The following is a 24703-nucleotide window of genomic DNA, read 5'->3' as shown; positions in this document are numbered from 1 at the left end:
TGTGGCACGCTTTTCATGCAAAGGAGACTAGTTAAATCAACACACTGAAAAGAACAAGGACCAAAGTAATCTTGTCAACCCAGATTAACTGAAAAAGGCAAAGTGCAGAAAAGTGTAAAGGAGAAACAAAAGTAAAAATATCCACCCATATTAGTTTGAATATTCATTAAAAACTCCAGAGAGGGCCGGGCGCGGTGGCTCAAGCCTGTAATCCCAGCACTTTGGGAGGCCGAGACGGGCGGATCACGAGGCCAGGAGATCGAGAGACGATCCCGGCTAACACGGTGAAACCCCGTCTCTACTAAAAAATACAAAAAAACTAGCCGGGCGAGGTGGCGGGCGCCTGTAGTCCCAGCTACTCGGGAGGCTGAGGCAGGAGAACGGCGTAAACCCGGGAGGCGGAGCTTGCAGTGAGCTGAGATCCGGCCACTGCACTCCAGCCTGGGTGACAGAGCAAGACTCCGTCTCAAAAGAAAAAAAAAAAAAAAAAAAAAAAAAAAAACTCCAGAGAGATAAACAAGAAGCTGATAAGAGATTTTGGTTTTTCCCACAATGTACCTGTTTGACCTATCCATTCTCCCTAAGGAAAAGGAAAAACAACAAAAACTTTAAAAGGCACAACTCTAAAGAGCCTACTACCTCAGACAACCACAATGCCCACTGGGTGAAATTCTGCATGGCCTGCTAGAGTTGCATACTATGTAGCAACATCACCACAACTTCTTCCTTTTCCCTTTCTCTTCTCTTTATTTTAAAAAGGCAGGTAAAGGAATTATGCAATCACACTGTCAGAAGAATTCACTTCAAACAATTTCCATTGTATTAAAGAACATGTACTTGGTGACAAATTTAGATTTGCTTTGAACTTCTTTTGTTTTTAGAAATATTACAGACGCCCTATACTCACTTGTTCTCGCAGAGTTTGAATCTCATCCCTTAATTCTGAGAGCAAACGATTCTGCTCCTCAGGCAGAAAACTTCCCCGAGATTCCTTGTGGAGCTTTTCCAAGCGTGTTATTTGATCCTCTCGGAATTTCACAATCATTTTATTAGATTGAATAAATTTTTCCTTTTTGAGGGTGAGGTCTTCTAATTGGGTAACTTTTTCTATCAGAGACTTAAAGAAATTCATAATTTGGTTAAACATGAAAAATAATTCATCATCCTTAAATTTTCGTAAGTCCAGCAACAAATACTAACTTCAAATTTAATCTTAAAGGCAAAATTTGATTTTTCATAGCCTTCTATTACTTTATTGACTTGGTATTACTTATTTCACTCAGTAATGCAATAAAAACCACACAGCAAAAAACTAAGTATCCTGAATCTCCTTTATTACTAATTCCATTTCCTACCTTCTTTTCCTGTTCAGATTTCTTAAAGAATAACATTGCTTCCTGGAAATACTCCATATAGTTAGTCTTCTTTTTGTCTGTAATTGATCCAATAAGAAAGGGAAGATGAAAAAAAAATATTTAACACATTTCAAACCCAAGAGAACAGATAGCCTTTAATTGATTGCTCTCAACTAATCTAAAAGAATGAGACTGTGGCCGGGCACAGTGGCTCATGCCAGTAATCCCAGCACTTTGGGAAGCCGAGGCAGATGAATCACTTGAGGTCAGGAGTTCGAGACCAGCCTGGCCAACATGGTGAGACCCCCCATCTCTACTAAAAATACAAAAAATTAGCCGGGCATGGTGGTGTGCATCTGTAATCCCAGCTACTCAGGAGGCTGAGGCAGGAGAATAGCTTGAACCCAGGAGGTGGAGGTTGCAGTGAGCCGAGATCGTACCACTGCACTCCAGCCTGGGCAAGAGAGAGAGACTCCATCTCAAAAGAAAAAAAAAAAAATGAGACTGTCATCACCAGATCATGGATTTCAAATTAACCATTCCACATATTAGTTGTTCTTCAAAGAATAGGTTTCTCTTTATTTAGTTAATATGCACAATAGATTACATATGGTGTAACAGAAGTAGAAGTAGATTTTTTTAAAAAAATTAGAGCAGTCCTAGGGTGCTGTGCACCTCTTAAGATCTATTAATAATTCACCCTCTTGGCTTTATGGATTTCCAGTTAATTAATTCTCTACTAGCTATTCTTTGAAGAAAAGTAAGTCTCTCTTATCCTATAGTAAACATATATAGGTTACATATGCTACGTAGAAGTAGATCTAAATGAAATTAATCTCTTTAGCACTTATTATGGATTATTAAAATTATTTTAATTCCCCCTTTTACCATATCTCACAGAACTCACTGCCTATAGTATCGGTATCTGATTACAAACAAAGCACTATGTTCCTATATAGGAGAAATAAGCAGAAAGAGATACTTGTAGAAAAATGTGGGTTGCCTTATTGTGTTGTGTCTATCATCAAGGGCTCTTAAACTATTATTTGTACACAGTCTTCCCCAAGATAAAGGACAGCGTGCTTATCCTACCTCTGGTTAGGAAGCTTTCTGGTGGTGTCTGTCCTGAAACAAGCTCAGCCAGTTGTTCTTTGAGCCTCTTCACTTCAGCTTGGAGCTGGCTCACATTTCCTTGGGTGTCTTCATTTACTACTGCCTGTTCAGGAATTTTTAAAAAAGCATTAAAATAATGCTTTTTGAGTAGTATAGTCCTGTGTTTACATTTGTTTGATATGATTTGTAGTGATGAACATCAAACAAAACTTCACGACCACAGGAATCAAAAGGCCACAGGAATCACAGTGTGCTTGAGTGGGGAGGAAGCTTCCTTTTCTTGTGCCTTCAGACCTGGAGCCAGAGAGAGAGAGCCCCAGCCAGGCTCTCTTCCCCCCAGCTGACTAGCCCTGAGCTGTCAGGTTGGATCACCTTTGGGATCCGGGTGTGTTCACCTAATACTTCTTTCCCTGAGAACAACAGCCTTCCCCCACCCTCCCAATGGAGAAGAGTCAACACCTCATTGAGTATCATTTCCCCTCTTTCCTAGCTCCCTACGGGGAAGGAGCCTAGCCTCTAAGTGCGTGATGACTTGCAGGGCTGGCTTGAGCTCTGCAGAAGCAACCTTCTCCAGAGGAATCCAACCTTTATTTTTTAACAGCCCTTTTGGAAGGAGGGATTGGTTTGACACTTCCATTTTTTTTTTTTTTTTTTAACCACACTAAATGATTATCTTCATTTTCTTAAAGAAATGTCTTATTTAGGACAACTTCTAAAAGGCTAAAAGACTCACAAACAAAATGTGCCACTGTGGGTCAGGATGTCAAGAGTTGGGGAGGTCACACATGTATGGTGACAGGGACTATATGAGATCTCTTTGTACTTTCTGTTCAATTTTGCGGTAAACCTAAAACTGCCATAAAAATAAAGTTGGCGGGGGCATGGTGGCTCACGCCTGTAATCCCAGCACTTTGGGAGGCCTAGCTGGGTGGATCATGAGGTCAGGAAATTGAGACCATCCTGGCTAACACGGTGAAACGCCGTCTGTACTAAAACTACAAAAACATTAGCTGGGCGTGGTGGCACCTGCCTGTAGTCCCAGCTACTTGGGAGGCTGAGGCAGGAGAATCACTTGAACCCAGGAGGCGGAGGATGCAGTGAGTCAAGATTGTGCCACTGCACTCCAGCCTGGTGACAGAGCGAGACTCTATCTCAAAAAAAAAAAAAAAAAAAGTTTATTAATTAAAAAAATAAATATTTAAAAAGGTCCACTAAAGAGCGACAATGAGTGCCAACAGCTGAGTACCAACCAGGTCAGAGGACTCAGCTGTGAAATACTCAATACTCCAGGAAGGAAAAAACACCCTGTGACAGCCCCAAGGTCTTCCGTATTCTTGACATAAGCCCAATTTGCTCACTGGGAAAAATTTAAATAGCACATCCTTAAACAAGTCCCAGATATTCTAGCACTGTCCACTGATAGGCTGCAGAGGGCTTACCATTGAGAATGACTAGTAGAAGGCTCTTGGTTTTGTTCTTTTGCGTGTTAAGCAGCCATTTCCAGTTGCTTCTGATTCTTATGGCCAGCTTCATTACAAGGTACTACTGTACTTCTGACATCACTGTCCCATCAGTGACATCATAATTCTAATTATTGCTGCAGTTCTATAATCTCCAAAGACTTCTAGTAAATCTTAAGAGACTTTGGGTCAGGAAGCTCTAATGATTTTTCCTCCTCATCTTACTAGTACTCCATAGTCCAAGGAAATAAAACAAATGACTAGATCTATAGTCTTCTGATTTACCCAGGGAAAGGGGCAACATGGAACCCCTGATTTACAGCCAATCGGTCTGAAAGCACAGATAGAACAAGCTAGGGCTTGCAACTGGCATCAGAAGTCGGGGGCAGTCTTGTAAGACTGAGCCCTGAACCTGTGAGATCTCACCCTACCTCCAGATATATAGTGTTAGAATGGAACTGAATCAGAGGACACCCAGCTGATATCTGCTGCAGAACTGATTGATTGGCTGTTGGCAGAAGGAAATACTCACAAACTTAATTTGCTTTCCCTTAAGAAAAAATTTGTCAGCAGGGTACAGTGGTTCACACCTGTAATCCCCACACTTTGAAACGATGAGGCAGGAGGACTGCTTGAACCCAGGAGTTTGAGACCAGCTTGGGCAAGAAAGTGAGACCCTGCCTGTACAAAAAAATAAAAAAATTAAGGCTGAGGCAGGCAGATCATGAAGTTAGGAGATGGAGACCATCCTGGCTAACACAGTGAAACCCTGTCTCTACTAAAAAATACGAAAAATGAGCCGGGCGTGGCAGCAGGCGCCTGTAGTCCCAGCTACTCAGGAGGCTGAGGCAGGAGAATGGCATGAACCCGGGAGGCGGAACTTGCAGTGAGCCGAGATCACGCCACTGCACTCCACCCTGGGCAACAGAGCAAGACTCTGTCTCAAAATAAATAAATAAATAAATAAAAATTTTAAAAAATTTAAAAATTAGCCTGGCATGGTGCTGCATGCCTGTGGTTCCAGCTACACAGGAGGCTGAGGCAGGAGGATCTCTTGAGCCCAGGAAGTTGAAGGTAGAGTGAGCTGTGTTTGCACCACTGCACTCCAGCCTGGGTGACACAGCAAGACTGTGTCTCAAAAAAAGAGAGAAAAAACTAGTCAAGCAATAACTACCATAAGATCTAACCTAGGTCTCTAATTACATGTGTGATATAGAAGGGTAGGAAAGATAAAATAGAAATTTTGCATATAGTGAGATAAACTATACAGAGAAATAAAAGTTAATGTTAATATTAGAGCAATCGCAAAAATGGCATACTGCAAGCTTTAGTATTTTTCTCATTTATTTAATGAAGTATACGCCAGTATTTTACCTTGTTTTTAATCAGCTTGGCTCTTTGAGCAAAGTTAAGTGTTGATAGGGTTTCCCCAAAACACCTGGATCCAGGATGAACATTTGCAATTATGGCTGTTTTGGCATTACCTCCAAGGGAATCCTATTTAATGATAGGAATGGACACATTTTCGGTGAGAAATCACAAGATCTTTTTAAGCAAAGAAAATGTATACTCTTGCCAAGGCTGAGAGATGGTCCCACTATCAACTTTAGCATAACCAAAAGGAGCCCAGGAACCCAAGGATCTACTTTACCCGTAGTAAGAAGGTAAGTTTGGAGTCTCTGTAGCAAACATGTCTCTGTTTTCCATTACTCACGTCGACAAGTGCAGTAATCACTTGGCCCAGGCAGCTCAATGATCGATTTATGTTACCTGCTTCCTAAGGTGTTGACGGAAAAGAACAAAAATTTAGGTACATTGGTTTCTCTTTGGTATTTTGAATGAAAATATATCTAGCAGAGGATAATTTTGGATGAAAAGGCAAGTCAGGGACAACGTTAATAAAGAACAACTATTCAACAAAGAAAAAAGAAGTGCTGAACTATCCCCCTAACCTTTACCTATTTGATGTACAGTGTAATTTTAGTATTAGAAGACAAACACAGGCTGGGTACTGTGGCTCACGCTTGTCAACCTAGCATTTTGGGAGGCCGAGGCGGGCAGGTTGCTTGAGCTCAGGAGTTGGATACCAGCCCGGGCAACATGGCGAACCCCCATCTCTACAAAGAAATATAAAAAACTGCTGGGCATGGTGGCACACGCCTGTAGTCCCAGTTACTTGGGAGGCTGAGGTGGGAGGATCACTTGAGCTTGGGAGGTGGAGGTTGCAGTGAGCTGAGATTGTGCCATTGCACTCCAACCTGGGTAACAGAGTGAGACCCTGTCTCAAAAACAACAACAAAAAAAGACAAACACAAAAATCATGCAACGAAAAAAAAATATTAATGTCACTTCATGATTGTAAGTTTGAAACCAAGCTATAGGTAGAGATAAAGACCAGAAAAAAATAGGGAAAAAAAAGGTAGAGTAGTGCATTAACAGGTACTTTTTTCAATCCTTTTATGCTAAAATATTTAAGGGTATAATGCCTAATAACTCACCCATACAGCCCCCAAAGCCACTGATGAACTTATCTGAGGAGAATATTCAGTTTAATTCTGTAAAGGATAATAAAAACTACTTTAAAACAGAAGCTTGGTGGGGGTAAAAAATGAGCTAAATAGGTTACATTAGATTTTTACTGTAGGTAGCATATTTTGAAAACTGGGTCTGCAGTGGAAGAAGTATACAAAAAAGAGAAAAAGTCAAAATTATAATGCAAGATATACTGAATTCAGAGTCACTGCTGCTATCATTCAGTAAATCAGAAAGGTGGTTAGTGGCATGGTTGAGAGTACTGTAGCAGCTCGGTTTGAATCTCAGCCCTACTTTTATTAGCTGTGTGACTTCACTTTCTTTAACTGTAAAACAGAAATAATAGCACCTACTTCCCAGAGTTGTTGGAAAGGTCAAATGAATTAATATATATAAAGCATTTTAGAACAGACTTGGTATATGTCCTATTATAAGCATAGGCTTTTTTTTTTTTTGACACAGAATCTCACTCCGTCACCCAGGTTGGAGTACAGTGGCACAATCACAGCTCACTGCAATTTCGACCTCCTGGGTTCAAGGGATCCTCCCACCTCATCCTCCCAAGTGCTGGGATTACAGGCATGAGCCACCATGCTCAGCCCATACGCAATATTTATTAAGCCTCATATCTCAATAGAAATATGAGCTTTAGGCTGGGCGCAGTGGCTAATGCCTGTAATCCCAACACTTTGGGAGGCCAAGGAGGGTGTCATCACCTGAGGTCAGGAGTTCAAGACCAGCCTGGCCAACATGGCGAAACCTCATCTCTATTAAAAATACAAAAATTTAGCCAGGTGTGGTGGTGGGCGCCTGTAATCTCAGCTACTTGGGAGGCTGAGGCAGGAGAACTGCTTGAACCTGAGAGGCAGAGGTTGCAGTGAGTCGAGATCGTGCCACTGCACTCCAGCTGGGTGACAGAGTGAGACTGTCTCAAAACAAAGAAATATGAGCTTCAGATTGCCTGAAACTGCCTCAAATGTAGGTCAGGCGACTCAAATCCTCATTTTTAATGAAAAAAGTAGATCTCTTCCCTCATCCTTTCCAAGTCCTCTCCCCTTGCCCATGTATATTGTAAACTATAGAATCTATAAATATTTTATTGACAATTCATATTACTCTATATATACATACTGACAATACATATTACATAGAACCTCTGGTCCCACTGTTAATACCTTAGTCTAGGACTAGGTACTTAACCTTTCACACCTGAAATATTAAACAGCATAAGTGGTCATCTTTTTTTGTGGGCTCTCCCTTCTAAAATCTCAACAGCAGTGGGTCAGATGACTAAGTTTCTCTAAAACAGGCTTTCTTCATGAATCATTTAGTTGCTCAGAAATGTTAAGTGTTTCCCAATGTTCGCAGAGTTGAGTACAAACTTGACCTGGCACTCCTGGTCCTTGATAATCTGGGCCTGCTTGCCTCTCTAAAAAACCCATCCATTGAGCCATGCTGAAATGCCAAATGCTACACTCATTCTGCATCCACAATAACACTTGAGATGCCCCCCTGCCAGGCATGCATTTCCTGTTTCTCTCTCCCTACCCAAATCCTTGACAAGTCAAGAACTACTTCTTTTCCACACGTTCCGCAAGCAGTCCACATTGCACCCTTCTTCCTCTGACCCCTGTTGTCTCTCGTACCCTTATCCCCTCTGGTATGAATTAAAACATTTTTGCTACTGACAGACTTGCCCTATCCCATCTATGTTCACTGTTCCACAACAGAAATCTCTGTTTCTTTTCAATAGGAACAATTTCTTATTTCTTTGCCACCCTCAAAACACTTAGCTTGGTATGGTCATATATCAGTTAACAAAAGGGATACATTTTTTTTTTTTTTTGAGACAGAGTCTCTCTCTGTCACCCAGGCTGGCATGAAGTGGGGCAATCTCAGCTCACTGCAACCTCTGCTTCCCAGGTTCAAGTGATTCCCCTGCCTCAGTCTCCCAAGTAGCTGGGACTACAGGCATGCATCACCACGCCCAGCTAACTTTTGTATTTTTTTAGTAGAGACGGGATTTCACCATGTTGGCCAGGATGGTCTCGATCTCCTCACCTCATGATCTACCTGCCTCAGCTTCACAAAGTGCTGGGATTACAGGTGTGAGCCACCGCACCCAGCTAACACGGGTACATTTTAAGAAATGTGCTGTTAGGAAATTTGATCATTTTGTGGGTGTCATAGAATATACTTATGCAAACTGCGATGGGATAGCCTACAACATACGTAAGCCATGTGGTATAGCTATTATACTCTTAAGGGACCCCCATCATAAATGCAGTTCCTCATTGACTGAGACATTGTTATGCATCACGACTATATTGACTGCTAGTAAGAACTCACACACAAGTTGAAGACCATAATTTCATTCTTACCTTCAATCTCATCCCTTCTGCATGGGTATCTTTTTGCCTTTCAGATCCTGCTAAATCCACCAGGTTGAGTAGGGAGGTCCGTATATTCACAATCTCATTACTTTTCTCCATTGACTCTATTGTAATTGTAAAGACAGCATGAGACCTAGACGATTCTCTGTTCATTGATGTTGATGCCACACGTCTGTTCCTCCATCCTCCAGACAACACCTATGCAAAAGGAAAACATATTAAAAGAAATGAGAGGACCAGTTACAGTGGCTCATGCTTGTAATCCTAGCAGTTTGGGAGGCCAAGTCTGGAGGATCACTTGTAGACCAGCCTGACCAACATAGTGAAACCTCACCTCTACAAAAAATAATAATAGTAATTTGCTATGTATAGTGGCAGGAACCTGCAGTCCTAGCTACTCGGGAGGTTGAGGTGGGAGGATCTCTTGAGTCCAGGAATTCAAGGCTGCAGTGAGCCATGATTGTGCCACTGCACTCCAGCCTGAGCAACAGGGCAAGATCCTATCTAAAAAAAAAAAAGAAAAAAAGGGGGAAAAAAAAGGAACAAGGTAGGTACACTTAAAACGTAAAATAAGCACTTGAGAATCATTCATTTTATTATGAAAAATACTAACATACAGCTAATTACTTTCATAGGGAAAAAGAAATATATTTACACAAAGCATATTTTCTCTTTAGAAGAGGGGTTAAGAATATCTATTGCCTTTCATTGTTATCTAGCTTTTTAAGATAAATTACATTATTCCAAGTTCCAAATGGTACACAACATCCACCAAAATCAGTAGGAAATTTATAAAGGGTGATGAGAAAGATTACTGGTCCATTAAGGAATAAACTGAAGCTATTTTCCTTTCCTTTGTGTTCCCTTTCCACGTTACAGAAAGAGAACAAACAGGAAATCAGAGTGCATAGGATCTAGAACTGGTTTTACCACCCTTTATTTGTGTTAACCTAATGTAAGTCACAAAACCTCTCTGAACCCCTTTACCTACAAAATGAGAATGTTGGACAGGAAAAACCTGTAAATTATCTTTAAGCCCAAAGTTTTGTCAGCTCTTTTGGTCTACAAGGTATTTTTTCCCTTCTATTCCCTATGGCAAGCAGGATACATGAAAGTTCAGAATGAAGGCTCTGGAATCAGATGCATCACAGTTCAAACTGTGGCTCCACTATTTACTAGGTGAGGTCTGGGGCCAGCTGGACCTTTTGAAGGCTCAGCCTTCATATTTGTAAAATGGGAATGTGGGTACCTACCCCACAGAACAGAACATACAAGTTTTAGGTGCATATGAATCACCTATGGTGCAGGGGCCTTTGAAAACAGTATGCTGAGAATAGATAGGGCTCAAGGACAGTATCTCCAATTGAACTTTTAATGAACTCCCGTAGGCGCCAAGAAGGCGAGCAGATAAGGAAGAGCATAGAAACATGGAACTGAGTAGAAGGTTACATCTGGGAAAAGAAAGTTTGTTTTGCATTGCATTCTTTCTGCTGACGTGGGGTTTATGGGGTATAAATAAAGTGAGGCGGAGGCTCTGAGCGCGGCCGCCATGTTCTCTGTGTGTCTTTGTCTTTTGTGTGTTCTTTCATTCTCCACCACCCCCGGCACGGACCCCAACAAGTGGCGCAGCGAGCAGGGTCAGCACAGGTGAGTAGGGGAGAACAAGAAGGGGAACCCCCTAGGGGCGGGTAAGGCCCGGATATTGTTAAGGGGAACCTTCCTAAGCTTTCATTATGGGAATTCCATCTCTCTGGCCTCAGAATATTTACGCCTGTTTCAAGGACTGTTGCTGTCTATAGGAGTAGAAGTGAAAGAAAAAGACTTTGAAGTGATTGTTTGCCCATGTTGAACAACATTGTTACTAGTTTCAGTATCAGACTAAAGTGCAGCTGAATCACAGAGAATGGTTACAGGTAGTAAAAGCTCTGCTTAGAGCTCTCCAGTTAGGGGATATTATGCCTCCAAAATTGTGGACCTTGTGTAACTCTATCACTCAGACATCAGAGTTACTTGAGACTGATTCAGAGTGTGGTGATGTAGCCACAGGAGGAAAGGTATCTGAGGATTTGGGAAAAAAATAAACCTGAAATGGAGCCCATTTGTGCCAGGATAACAGAGGATGGGGGGGGGGTGGGTAGCAAAAGGGGGAGAAGAGAAAAAGCCAGCTTTTCCTTCTTCTAAGGGAAATTCTGACATGCAGAGTATTATGGAAATGCTTCAACAAATATTACAGATATATTCTTCTAATTCACCTTTGCGAGCTTTCCCTGTTTCTTTTCCTTCTGCCCTGTTAAAAAAGAATTTTCCAGAGCCTCCAATCCCCCGGCTTCCTTATCTTTACCTTTGTTTGGCAAAGTTGAAGCCCTGTTCACATCAGACATACTTTAAATTTATACTAAACACCTGTTTAATATGTCAAAACCAGTGTATATGTATATCTTATTGTTTGTTAAAATATTATGAGTATTTCAATAGTCAATAAATAAGCACATTAATATTAACTATTAATATAGTATTAATAACCCCAGCTAGGGAATTGTTATGTTATAGGGGTGCATAGGTTCCACCAATTTACACTCCAAACAGAAGTTGAGTATTCGAGTTGCTTAACACATTAACTACCTCTTGATATTTTCTGTGTTTTTAAATTTTAACCATTGTATTGTGTATGTAATGATTCTCAATTTGGTATTAATATACATATTTCCTAATGAGTAATGATGTTAGACATATAGGTTTATTGTCATTTCTTTGTTCTGCTACTTTTGGTTGGGTTATTTGCCTTTTCTTATTAATATGTTGGGATTCTTTATATTTGGGGATATGAGTATTATTATATATTATATATACTTTTAATTAAAAAATATTTTTTTAAGGAGCTGGATCTGTTTCTAATTATTTGTGCTTCTTTTGTGCCTAATGCTCAGTTTTCAAATGGTGGCAATAATGTCCAATTTAATGCCTTACAAATTAAATTTTTAAAAGAAATGAAAGCTGCCATTTCTAACTATGGACCCCTATCCTTGCTCTTCTTGATATTTTTTCATCAGAAAATTTGATGATTCCTATAGACTGGAAGACTTTGGGGAAGGCTTTTCTTGATTGTTCTCAGTGGTTATAATTGCACAGCTGGTAAATGGACAAGGCACATGTACAGGCTAGAAAAAATGTTATGTGTGATCCCCCAGGACCCATTGAGGAACAACTCACAGGCACGGGCCAATATGCTACTCTTAATGCTCAGGCTGGTCTAGATGATGTTGCCTTTACTCAAATCAAGACTTTGTTTTTAAGGGCCTGAAATAAGGTAGAGATAACAGGAAAATCTTCCCTTTCCTCTGTGAAGATTTTACAGGGCACAAATGAACCCTATCCAGATTTCGTAGCCCGTCTTCAGGATGCTGTCTTGAAAATTTTGAGTGCTGGCTTTGCTTCAAAAATTTTGTTACAAACATTGTCTTTTAAAAATGCATATGCTGACTGTCAAAAATTGTTAAAATCGTTAAAGGCCAATGGGGCCAATTTAGATAAATATATTAAAACTTGTGTTAGTTTTGGAGGGGCTATTTATAATGCTCAATTATTTGCTGGAGCTTTGTCTAAAGCCTTAAAAAGAAATAACAAACAAGGTATTTGCTTTCAGTGTGGTAAACCTAGACATTTCAAAAAAGAATGTCATAAAAATTGAACACTTTTATCCCTCGAGGCAGAAAGCTGCCTTCAGAGGTGTACAAATGTTGTGATAAAGGTCGACATTGGACAAATAAATGTCATTCCAAAACTGATAGAAGTGGAAATTTACTGTCTCCTCTCCTGGGAAATGGGAGTCGGGGCCCACAGGTTTGAGGCCCCAACAATTACAATGTAAGTCTACTACAATATTCAGTGAGCAATGGCCTACAACATTAAGGAATAAATTCAAGTCCTCCTTAAGGATCCCACACCTTACCCCAGTTTCTCAGCTTTATGCGGCAACTAAGCAGAGCGCCGCTGCTGACTTAGCTATTACTCAGCCTTATACTTTGTCTCCTAATAGAGGAGTATATAAATTAGCTATTAGAGTGTGTGGCCCTTTGCCAAAAGGACATGTAGGACTTTTGTTAGGTCAAAACAACAGTGCTATATGGAAGTTAATGATGATTTCAGAAATCATTGATCTTGATGTTACTAATAAAATTCTTATTATGGTACAAGTTCACAATTTATATGCCTAGAGGCAGGGGAACGTATTCTCAATAGGGAGGGTTTGGTAGCACAGAAAAAACTGTTTTTTGGGAAACTTTAGTTTCTAATCAAAAGCCCTTATGTTCATTGCATATTAATGAAATAGTTTTTAAAGGGTTAATTGATATGGGGGTGAATATGTCTATTATTTGTTTAAATTAGTGGCCTATACAATGGGAAAAAAGATAAGTTTCAGTTATACTCACTGGCTTGGGTGCTGCTTCTGTGGTTTATCAAAACGTAGAACCTTTAACCTGTGTCAGTCCTAAAGGTCAACAAGGTCAAGTGTTTTTTTATATTATTCCTATCAATATTAATCTTTGGGGACAAAATCTTTCATAACAATTTGGTGCTTTTTTAAACATTCTTCATATTTCCTCAGCTATCAAAAATATGATGTTCAAAATGGGCTACAATCCTTTAAACTCATAGCCACTGTTCACCAGCCTCAAGTTTTATAATTAAAGTGTAAAACGACCACTCCTCTTTAGGTGAAACAGTGGCCATTATCTAAAGAAATACTTAGGATTTTAAAAGAGTAAGTCAAAAAACAAATGGCCGAGAGGAATCTAAAGCCACGTACTTCTGCATGGAATTCCCGTCTTTGTCTTGTTCTTAAAACTATAAATGTTTACATTCAACCTAGGGAAAGTTTACAGCCCGGTCTTCCTAATCCTGCCCTTATCCCACAAAGTTAAAAATTAATGGTCATAGATCTCAAAAATTGTTTTTTCTCTATTCCATTACAACCTCAAGATTGTAAAAAGTTTGCCTTTATTATTCCTAAATATAATAATGGACAACCTATTCAAAAATATCAGCAAAAGCTTCTTCCCCAGGGTATACTTAATAGCCCTACTATATGTCAAAAATTCGTACATAGGACTTTAAATCCTGTAAACAATCAGTTTCTAACTGTGTTAATTTATCATTGTATGGATCTTCTCTGTCCCTGTTTTTAATAATTTTCAGCCACTTTCTCGATATCAATGGAAAGTTTTACCTCAAGGTACGTTAAATAGCCCTACCTTGTGTCAATAATTTGTCCATAGGGCCTTGGATCCTGTTCGAAAGCGTCATCCTTCTGTTTTTTTATATCATTATATGGATGACATTCTTCTTGCTGCACCCACCAGAGAAAAGCAGCAAGATGCTTTTGTATCATTACAAACTCAGCTTTCTTTCTACTCACTTAATATTGCCACAGAAAAAATTTAACTGGATTTTCCTATTCAATATTTAGGTTATACCTTAAGAACACAAAATATTCGACCCCAAAAAATTCAAATTCGACGTGATCATTTAAAAACATTAAATGATTTTCAAAAGCTTCTAGGAGACATTAATTGGATGCGTCCTGTTTTAGGAATACCAACATATCAGTTATAACATCTTTTTTCTATTCTAGAAGGAGAGAGTCACTTGGACAACTCACGCCATTTAACTCCTTTGGTTTTACAAGAACTCCAGCTTGTTGAAGAGCAACTTCAAAAGGCCCTTCCTTTTGTTTATTTCATACTTTACCTTCTCCCACAGGAATGATTCATCAAACTAGTCGACCACTAAAATGGATCTTTTTGTCCAATAAAATATCTAAACGCTTGGCTACTTATATCGATCGTTTAGCTGAACTGATCATCAAAGGACGGCATCACTGTCGACAACTTTGGGGAGGAGATCCTTCCTTAATTATTCCTCAATTCACTCATAATCAGATCACTTATCTTTTTGCAACTTCTGATTCTTGGCAAGTTGCTTGCGCTTCTTTTGTTGGACAATTTTCTACCCAATATCCTAAGTCTCCGATCTTTTCATTTTTTAGGCAACATTCTGTGTTGCCTTTCTCACCAATTTCTGTATTTCCTGTTCAAGGTCCTACCTTTTTTACTGATGCTAGTAGCAATGGTAAGGCTGGATATTGGAGTGTTCATCAATCTCGAGTTACAGTTTATCCTTATCCCTCGGTGCAACAGGGAGAACTGTTTGCTATTCTCATGGTCTTACCTGATTTCCCTACTACTGGTTGTAACATTGTTAGTGATTCTCAATATGCCGTTTATGTTACTTCTTATATTTCTCAGGCCACTTTACCTCTTTGTGCTACTTCTTCTCTTCAAAAACTCTTTTCCTTGTTATCTTCTACTTTGAGCCAACGTCGAGCTCCTTTATTCATCACTCATCTTTGTTCTCATTCTCAATTTCCTGGACCATTAGTTCATGGTAATACTCAGATTGATTCCCTTTTAATCGGCCACCTACATGCTGCAGAACAAAACAAGCTCGTTCTCTTATTCGAGCTTGTCTTTCCTGTGCTCCTTTGAGCATTCCATCCTTCCATCCTGGGGTTAATCCATGAGATGTCCCTTCTTTTGGACGATTAAAGTATGTTCATCATACCATTGATACCTTTTCTCATTTTCAATGGGCCACTCCGTTGCCATCTGAGAAAGCTGATTCTGTTATTACACATCTCTTGGTTTGTTTCACCATCATGGGCATTCCTCTTATACTTAAAACTAATAATGCCCCTGCCTATGTCTCTCATAAATTACAAGTTTTCTTACAGCAATACAATATTCAACATATCACCGGTATCCAGGGCAACAGTCAAGGTCAAGCCATCATTGAGCATGCAAATTTAACTTTAAAAACTCAACTACTAAAACAAAAAGGGGGAAATGCAGGGGCCTTTGAAAACAGTATGCTGAGAATAGATAGGGCTCAAGGACAGTATCTCCAATTGAACTTTTAATGAACTCCCGTAGGCGCCAAGACGGCGGGCAGATAAGGAAGAGCATAGAAACAAGGAACTGAGTAGAAGGTTACATCTGAGAAAAGAAAGTTTGTTTTACATTGCATTCTTTCTGCTGACGTGGGGTTTATGGGGTATAAATAAAGTGAGGCGGAGGCTCTGAGCGCGGCCGCCATGTTCTCTGTGTGTCTTTGTCTTTTGTGTGTTCTTTCATTCTCCACCACCCCCGGCACGGACCCCAACACTATGGATGTTGTTAAAATTCAGATTCAGATTCAGTGTGAGGTGGAGCCTGAGATTCTGCATTTCTAACAAGCTCTCAGGTGATGTTGATGTTCTGAGGACCACAGTTTTGGTAGGAGAGTCACAGTATATATAGGGTAAAATGGGGAAATTAGTATCTTTATCTCAAAGGGCATGTTGAAAATTAAGTAAAATAATGTGTACCAAAAAAGGTAGCACAGTGCTTGGCACCTTCACTCAATAAATTGTAGCTGTTGGCAGGGCGCGGTGGCTCACGCCTGTAATCCCAGCACTTTGGGAGGCCCAGGTGGGCGGATCATGACGTCAGGAGATCAAGACCTATCTGGCTAACATAGTGAAACCCCGTCTCTGCTAAAAATACAAAAAATTAGCCAGGCGTAGTGGCACGCACCTGTAACCCTAGCTACTCGGGAAGCTGAGGCAGGAGAATCACTTGAACCCAGGAGGCAGAGGTTGCAGTGAGCCGAGATCAGGCCATTCCCATCCAGCCTGGGCAACAGAGAGTCCTAGCTATAATAACCCTATTAATCATCAACAGTATAAAACTGAAATTATTTGTATCATTTTTCTTTTTTTTAAGATGGAGTCTCACTCTATTACCCAGGCTGGAGTATAGTGACGTGTTCATGTCTCACTGAAATCTCTGCCTCCCAGGCTCAAATGATCCTCCCACCTCAGCCTCTGGAGTAGCTGGGAGTACAGGCATGCATCATCATGCCTGACTAATTTTTTTGTATTTTTAGTAGAGTCGGGGTTTCACCACGTTGGCCAGGCTGGTCTTGAACTCCTGACTTCAAGTGATCCGCCACCTTGGCCTCCCAAAGAGGCTGCAATTACAGGAGTGAGCCACTGCCCCCAACTATTTGTATCTTGTATATTCCTTGGATAGTACTTTATGCTTTCTTTCTATAACATTAAATACTGTATATTACATATTAAATACATCTGAAATACATTCATACAGCTATAAAAAGAAAGAAAGAGATCCTCCAACCTGAGACAAATTCCAAAATACTATTATTTAAAAAAAGCACCTGGGCACCACGGCTCACGCCTATAATCCCAGCACTTTGGGAGGCCGAGGCGGGTGTATTACCTGAGGTCAGGAGTTCAGGACCAGCCTGACCAACATGGTGAAACCCCATCTCTACGAAAAAATACAAAATTTAGCTGGGCGTGGTGGCAGACACCTGTAATCCCAGCTACTTGGGAGGCTGAGGCAGGAGAATCTCTTGAACCCAGGAGGCAGAGGTTGCAGTGAGTCGAGATCGCGCCATTGCACTCCAGCCTAGGCAACATAGTGAGACTTGGTCTCTAAAATAAAAAAGGCAAGGTATAAAAATAGCACAGTATGCTGTCACTTGTGCAACATAAGGAGAAAAAGCAAATACAAGCATGTTTGCTTGAATACTTCTACAAAAATCAAAATAAAAAATCAAAAACAAAAATACTTGGTGAATGTTCATAGACTGGGAGACTCAATGTTGTTAAGATGCCAATTCTACCAAAAATAATTGATAGATTCAACACAATCCCACTCAAAATCCCAGCAGCCTATTTTGTAGAAATTGATAAACTGGTTCTATGTAAATGAAAATGCAAAGGACAATGAATAACCAAAATAATTGTTAAAAAGAACAATGTTGGAAGACTTACCGTCCCTGATCTAAAGACACTACTTAGCAACAAGTTATGTAATAATCAAGACAGTTTAGTATTGATGAAAAGAAACAGATCAACAGAACAGAATACAGTTAGATATAAACCCATATGTGTACAGTCAATTCACCAAAGGTGCAAAGGCAATGTAATGGGAAAAAGAAAGTTTTTTTCAACAAATCATGCTGCATAGTGGATCAAAAACAAAAAGGCAAGAAAAGAAGGAAGCATTAGATGAAATAGGCAAAACACACTAAAAAAGATAGCAGAAACCAGTCTAACAATATCAACAATCATACAGTAATGTAAATAAATTAGGTAAGATACTGTCATAAGCGATTAAAAAAAAGAGCAAAGTATAGCTTTGTGGTTTACAATAAACACTTGAAATATTAAGAAACAGAAGGGGCCGGGCGCGGTGACTCACGCCTGTAATCCGCCTGTAATCCCAGCATTTTGGGAGGCCAAGGTGGGCAGATCATGAGGTAAGAGATCGAGACCATCCTGGCCAACATAGTGAAACCCTGTCTCTACTAAAAATACAAAAATTAACGGGGCACACTGGCACGCGCCTGTAGTACCAGTTACTCGGGAGGCTGAGGCAGGAAAATAGCTTGAACCTGGGAGGCGGAGGTTGCAGTGAGCCAAGATCACGCCACTGCACTCTAGCCTGGTGACAGAGCGAGACTCAAAAAAAAAAAAAAAAGAAAGAAACAGAAAGCCTGATGGAGAAACATATACCAGGCAAATGGTAATCAAAAGAATGTTGAGTGGTATGTGAACATCAAACAAAACATATTTGTAAAGCAAAATGTGTTGACAGGAAAGTGTAGGGTCAATAAAGAATTATAGATGAAAATAAAAGGAAGATATATACTAATTCTACACTTCTATATACACCGAACAAAAGAGTCCACAGCAGCAGGTCCTCCATTTCATTTCATTCAATGTTATTTTGTTACGAAGTTGAGGAAAAAAAATGATTTCCAGCCAGGGCAACTGTCTGTGTAAAGTTTACGGTTCTCCTCTTGTCTGCATGGGTTTTCTCTAGGTACTCTCGTTTCCTCCCACATTCCAAAGATGTGCATGGTAAGGGAACTGGCACATCCAAATGATCCCAGTCTGACTGACTGGATGTATGTGCCTGCAATAGAATGGTGTCCTGTCTTGGTTGGTTTCTGCCACATGTAAACCTGAACAGGAATAAGCATGGTAGAAAATGAATTAATACAAATATTGCCAAATAAAAATTCATAAAGTGGCCAGGTGTGGTGGCTCATGCCTGTAAACCGAGCACTTTGGGAGGCCGAGGAGGGCAGATCACCTGAGGTCAGGAGTTCAAGGCCAGTCTGGCCAACATGACGAAACCCCACCTCTAATAAAAATACAAAAAATTAGCCAGATGTGGTGGCACATGCCTGTAGTCCTAGCTACTCAGGAGGCTGAGGCACAAGAATCATTTGAACCCAGGAGGCACAGGTTGGAGTGAGCTGAGATCGCACCACTACACTCTAGCCTTGGAGACAGAGTGAGACTCTGTCTCAAAAAAAAAAAAAAAATTTCATAAAGTATATGATACTCATACAAATACAGGACAATAAACAATGCAGTACGAAAGTACTCAGTGAGCCCACCATATTTGTTATCGCTTGTTTCTGAACTGTATGGCGGTAGGAAGTGCTCCTGACAATTTCTACTTTGTAAACATTTATTCCCGATTTAACCCAACACCATGACTGCCATCACTCACTTATCCACCAAACCTGGGTAAACAATTATCTTAGTTGTTTTTATCATCTTTTTAAAATGAATGTATAGTTCACATTTTAATGTTTAATATTAGAAGTGTGTTGGGTCCTTATTGGGAAGTTTGGTGATGCTTTTATGACTAGAAATATGCAGTAGGAACTTAACTCTTCTTTGTATCAATTAGTCTGTAGTAAAATTGGTTTTATTATACATTGTTTCACTTAAAGTCAGTTTCCAAGAACCTCTCAGGATGTTAAGTGAGGACTTGTTGTGTTTCCATATGTGTATGTATATATATATACATACACATACAGAGAAAAATCGCAATGAAACTGAAAAACCAACACTTTAGTGGGAAATCAGTGCATCTCTCTGAAGTATCAATAGATTACAGGGACAAGAAAACTAGCAAAAATATAAAACCTTGTACCAAGGATACATATTCTTGTTAAGCACACATGGCACACTTGAAAAAAATTGTTATAAATCCACAAATTATGTCTCAAAAAAATCTCAAAGACTAGATGTCACATAAGACCACATTCTCTGATCCCAATGCAGTTGAGAATCAACATGAGAAATAAGTTAGAAAAACCACACACTTTGGAATTTAAAATCACATTTCTAAGTAATTAATGAGTCAAAAAAATTATAGAAAAATATTTGGATCTACACGATAATTAAAATATTAAAACTTGTGTGAAGTTAAAGAAGTATTAAGAAGTAAAAATTTATAGCATTAAATACTTATATCACAAAAGAAATGCCAACACGAGTAAACATCCAGCTTAAGAAGCTGGAAAAAGAACAGCAAGATAAACCCAGGAGAAACTAAAAACAAAGAAAATATTAAAGAGCAAGTCCATATAAACAATAACAACCATGTAAAAAGCAAACAAAATGGCAGTTATGGTAAAGATTGTAAAAATGTGAATACTAGGAACAACTTTATGCCAATATACTTGAAAACTAAGAGGAAACTGAAATTTTTCTAAGAATACATAACTTACTAACACTGACCCAAGAAGAAATAAAATGACTGCATGGCTCTATTAAAATAATTTTTTTTTGTAGTTAAAAATCTTCTCACAAGACCCAGATAATTTTGCAGCTGAGTTCTACTATATGTTCTAAGAATAAGTCATCCCAGGCATAAATACTTTCAGAAAACAAGTAACGTTGATAAATAAAACAAAACAAAGAGAATAGGGCCGGGTGCAGTGTCTCACGCTTATAGTGGGAGGCTGAGGCAGGTGAAATGCTTGAGCCCAGGAGTTCAAGACTGGCCTGGACAACATGGCTAAACTTCATCTCTACAAAAAAATTCAAAACTCAGCCAAACATAATGCTGTGCACTTGTAGTCTCAGCTACTAGGGAGGCTGAGGTGGGAGGATCTGTTAGGCCCAGGAAGTCAAGGCTGCAGTGAGCCATGATTGTCTGTGTCACTTGTACTCCAGCCTGGATGACAGAGTGGGACCCTGTCTCAAAAAAAAACAAAAACAAAAACAAAAACGGAATAGGACAAAGGAAATTACAGATTGATCTCAATTTTTTAAATTGATGAAAAATACTAAACAAAATATTAGCAAATCTTAATCTAGTACTTTATCAAGTTAACATGTTAAAGAAGAAAAAACACAAGATTATCTCAACAACAGTGGAAAAAGCATGAAACAAAACTTTAACACACATTCTTGATTTTTTAAGATAGTTAGCAAGGTAACTGATTATAAAAGCATCTTATAAAAATCAACTGCATTTTGGCCGGGCGCGATGGCTCTTGCCTGTAATCCCAGCACTTTGGGAGGCTAAGGCAGGTGGATCACGAGGTCAGGAAATCGAGACTATCCTGGCTAAAACGGTGAAACCCCGTCTCTACTAAACAACAACAACAAAAAAAATTAGCCAGACGTAGTGGCAGGCGCCTGTAGAACCAGCTACTCGGGAGGCTGAGGCAGGAGAATGGCGTGAACCCGGGAGGCAGAGCTTTCAGTGAGCCGAGATCACGCTACTGCACGCCAGCCTGGGCAACAGAGCGAGACTCCATCTCAAAAAAAAAAAAAAAAAAAAAAAATTCAACTGCATTTCTATACACACCAAACAGTAAATGTAATTTTAAAAAGAGACTATGTGCTGGGCGCAGTAGCTCATGCTTGTAATCCTAGCACTTTGGGAGGCCAAGGCGGGTGGATTGCCTAAGCTCAGGAGTTCAAGATCAGCCTGGGCAACATGGTGAAACTCTGTCTCTCCTAAAACACAAAAAATTAGCCAGGCATGGTAGTGTGCACCTGTAGTCTCAGCTACTTGGGAGGCTAAGGCATGAGAATTGCTTGAACCTAGGAGACAGAGGTTGCAGTGAGCTGAGATCACGCCACTGCACTCCAGCCTGGGCAACACAGCAAGATTCTGTCTCCAAAAAATAAATAAATAAATAAAAAATAAATAAAAATGAAAATAAAAAAAGATTATTACAGCAACTAAAAACATAAGGTATACTGGAATAAAGTTAACAAAAAGTATGTATGACTTTTATGATGAAAATTATTAAAATTATATTGCAAGACATTAAAGATCTAAATAAAAGAGGAGACATACCATGTTAATGTATGGACTGAATATTGTAAAACATTGTAAAAAAATGTTATCCCTCTAAACTGGTCTATAACTGCAATGTAATTCCAATAAAAAACTCAACACAATTTCTTGAGTATGTATGCATACACACATTTGGTCACAAGTAGAACCTGTCTCTTGCTTGGGGGAGTCTCAATTTAAATAGCTGGAATCAAGAGGCTTGTTGAAGATAAAAGAATAAATTATGAAATATCATACAGCAGTGAAAATAAATGAAATGCAACATAGATTTCATAAACCACGTTGAGTTTTTAAAGTCAGAGAGAGCTAAATATGTGTTTTTTCAAACTCAAAAAGAGGCAAAACCACATATATATTGATTTAAAAGTGGAAGAAAATGATAATGACATTCAACTTAGTGCTTAATTTTGGAGAGGAGCCAGGGATATGGGATAGGGAGGACAGGTATCCTATTTACCTATTTATAGTATATTTAAAAAACCAAATATCACCAGTAAATAGGATAGTACTGGTGATACTAGGGTCTTTAAATTGTCTAAAAGCCTCCTGAATGTTCACTTTAACATTATGCTTGGTAACTTACATGTGTGTGGCAATATTTTATATGTGTCAAATGCTACATAATAAAAAAACTTTCAAATCATTGGACCAGATCAGATTTCATAAAAACTTATCTAGAATATTTTGTAAATTCCTGTCAAGAGGTTTGCTTGTCCTGAGCTGAATGCTCAAGATAAGTTAGCTTTTGACACCTAACAAGCAAGCAACATAGAAAAGAACAGCCAGCTGGTTTAAAGGCCAGAGTTCCCAGAAGCCCCTCAAACAGGCATCTCCCAGGAGGAACCACTAAAGACATATGGACAAGTAAGAAACTGATTATACAATGTATCATCTTATTTCTGTTTAAGTTGCCCTTTCCAGGTTGCCATTTTGAAAGACTCTTGGAATAGAATAAAATACTGCCATATTATTTTATCTTTACTTCTCATGAACATTCTGTATTATGCCTTTATGACATATTTTTGGCACCTCAATTCTTGCTTTTTTGAGATTGGGGTGCTTTCACAGCAGGTTTGTTGCCTAAGCACCAAATAAGTACTCCTTGCAGGGTACCTGATAGGCTTCAGCAGCTGAGGTTACCACCTGCTCCACTGCACCAACAACAAAGACTCCCTTCTTGATATGCTCCCTTAAGTACAGTCCAGCTGATGCAGAGTCCAGTAGGTCATATATCTGCTCGTTGTAGATTTCAATAAAGGAACACTTACAAAGAAAACTCTTCCCAGCTCCAGCCTGTAAAAAAGAAGCCTCATTTAGATACATTATTTTCATGTGTTCATACCTAGTTTTCATAAGCATTAATTTTGCACTTGCTTCACAAGACATAAATCTCCTACGCTATTATCCTTTAATACAATATAAGATACCTAAAAGTAAAAAAATCTAGATAACTAGTTTTTTGTTTTGTTTTGTTTTGAAATGGAGTCTCACTCTGTCACCCAGGCTGGAGTGCAGTGGTGTGATCTGGGCTCACTGCAAGCTCCGCCTCCCGGGTTTGTGCCATTCTCCTGCCTCAGCCCCCTGAGTAGCTGGGACTACAGGTGCCTCCCACCACGCCCGGCTAATTTTTTGTATTTGTAGTAGAGATGGGGTTTCACTGTGTTAGCCAGGATGGTCTCGATCTCCTGATCTTGTGATTCACCTCAGCCTCCCAAAGTGCTGGGATTACCGGCGTGAGCCACCGCGCCCGGCCGATAACTAGTTTTAACACGTGGTTATATTTTAGAGCTGCATCAAAGTGTGGTCCCAGGCACCCTAGAGGCCTCCACAGGTGCCTGGGAGCTAATACAGGGAGAGGAGAATTGAGCAGTCCAGTTGGGAAATTCCATTTTTGTCTGTCTTATATATTTGATGTCCTCATAAAGTTTTATTTGAAACAAGTGTTATGTTCTTCAAACGACTGAAAATAATTTATTTTAAAAGACTTTATAGGATTTTTAACCATAGAAATGCATGGTACTAAATTATTTCACTGCCACACAATTCGTGTGTCTAACTTCAGTGTTACAGATAGGTGATTTCTGCAAAGGAGTAAATGGCAAACCAATGTTATATATAAGTTTCTTTGGTACATAAGTAATGGAACATAAAACACAAATGGTTCTAAGCCCCGACTTCCCCAAGCTAAATCAGCACAATTGTGAGAAGGCCCAACCTGGGAGCCAATGTAGGAGGAAAGACCATATCCCCACAGTGATGGAGCCATACCACATGTGGAGCACAAAGACCATGGGAAGGCAGTAGCAGGTGCTACAAAGATGGTGAGGATGAGTCCATCACTGCTGGATGCCATGAGGATTTAGGGACACCTGCAGTCACCTGTGAGCCTAGGTACAGGTAGATGATTAGGCTTAGAGTATTAATGTATCTGTTTTCCTCAGCTGAGATTTTCTTTACAGTTTCTCTCTTGCAAAATATTTTTTTTTGAGAGCCCCAGAAGCATTATTTTCCTTTCTTGTAAACTAGCAATTTGGGATAAAGGATAATGTATGTTTTATAAACTAAAAACTCAATTGAGATAAAACAACTCAGAATCCTTAATATTA

General features: G+C 39.5%; 2 protein-coding genes across 5 annotated transcripts in view; one reads left to right on the top strand and one right to left on the bottom strand.

Annotated features, from left to right (window-relative positions):
* The window catches only part of KIAA1143 (KIAA1143 ortholog), a 940736-nt gene that overhangs the window by 879006 nt on the left and 37027 nt on the right, over nt 1-24703 (top strand). The window lies entirely within an intron of this gene.
* KIF15 (kinesin family member 15) overlaps nt 1-24703 on the bottom strand; it is a 123401-nt gene that overhangs the window by 75268 nt on the left and 23430 nt on the right. For both annotated transcript variants that reach the window (XR_007723487.1, XM_050780505.1), the window contains exons 7-13: nt 23211-23390; nt 8842-9051; nt 5580-5705; nt 5303-5425; nt 2448-2571; nt 1356-1432; nt 908-1117 (exon numbers count right to left, since the gene is read on the bottom strand). Coding sequence is in view for 1 of the 2 variants with exons in the window: in XM_050780505.1 (XP_050636462.1) it covers nt 908-1117; nt 1356-1432; nt 2448-2571; nt 5303-5425; nt 5580-5705; nt 8842-9051; nt 23211-23390 (1050 nt within the window). In the remaining variant the exon portion in view is untranslated. The remainder of the gene's footprint in view (nt 1-907; nt 1118-1355; nt 1433-2447; nt 2572-5302; nt 5426-5579; nt 5706-8841; nt 9052-23210; nt 23391-24703) is intronic.

This window comes from Macaca thibetana, chromosome 2 (assembly GCF_024542745.1).
Source record: "Macaca thibetana thibetana isolate TM-01 chromosome 2, ASM2454274v1, whole genome shotgun sequence".
In the NCBI taxonomy this organism is placed as follows: domain Eukaryota; kingdom Metazoa; phylum Chordata; class Mammalia; order Primates; family Cercopithecidae; genus Macaca; species Macaca thibetana.
Note: the sequence above shows the minus strand (reverse complement) of the source record. Positions and strands in the feature narration are given on the sequence as shown.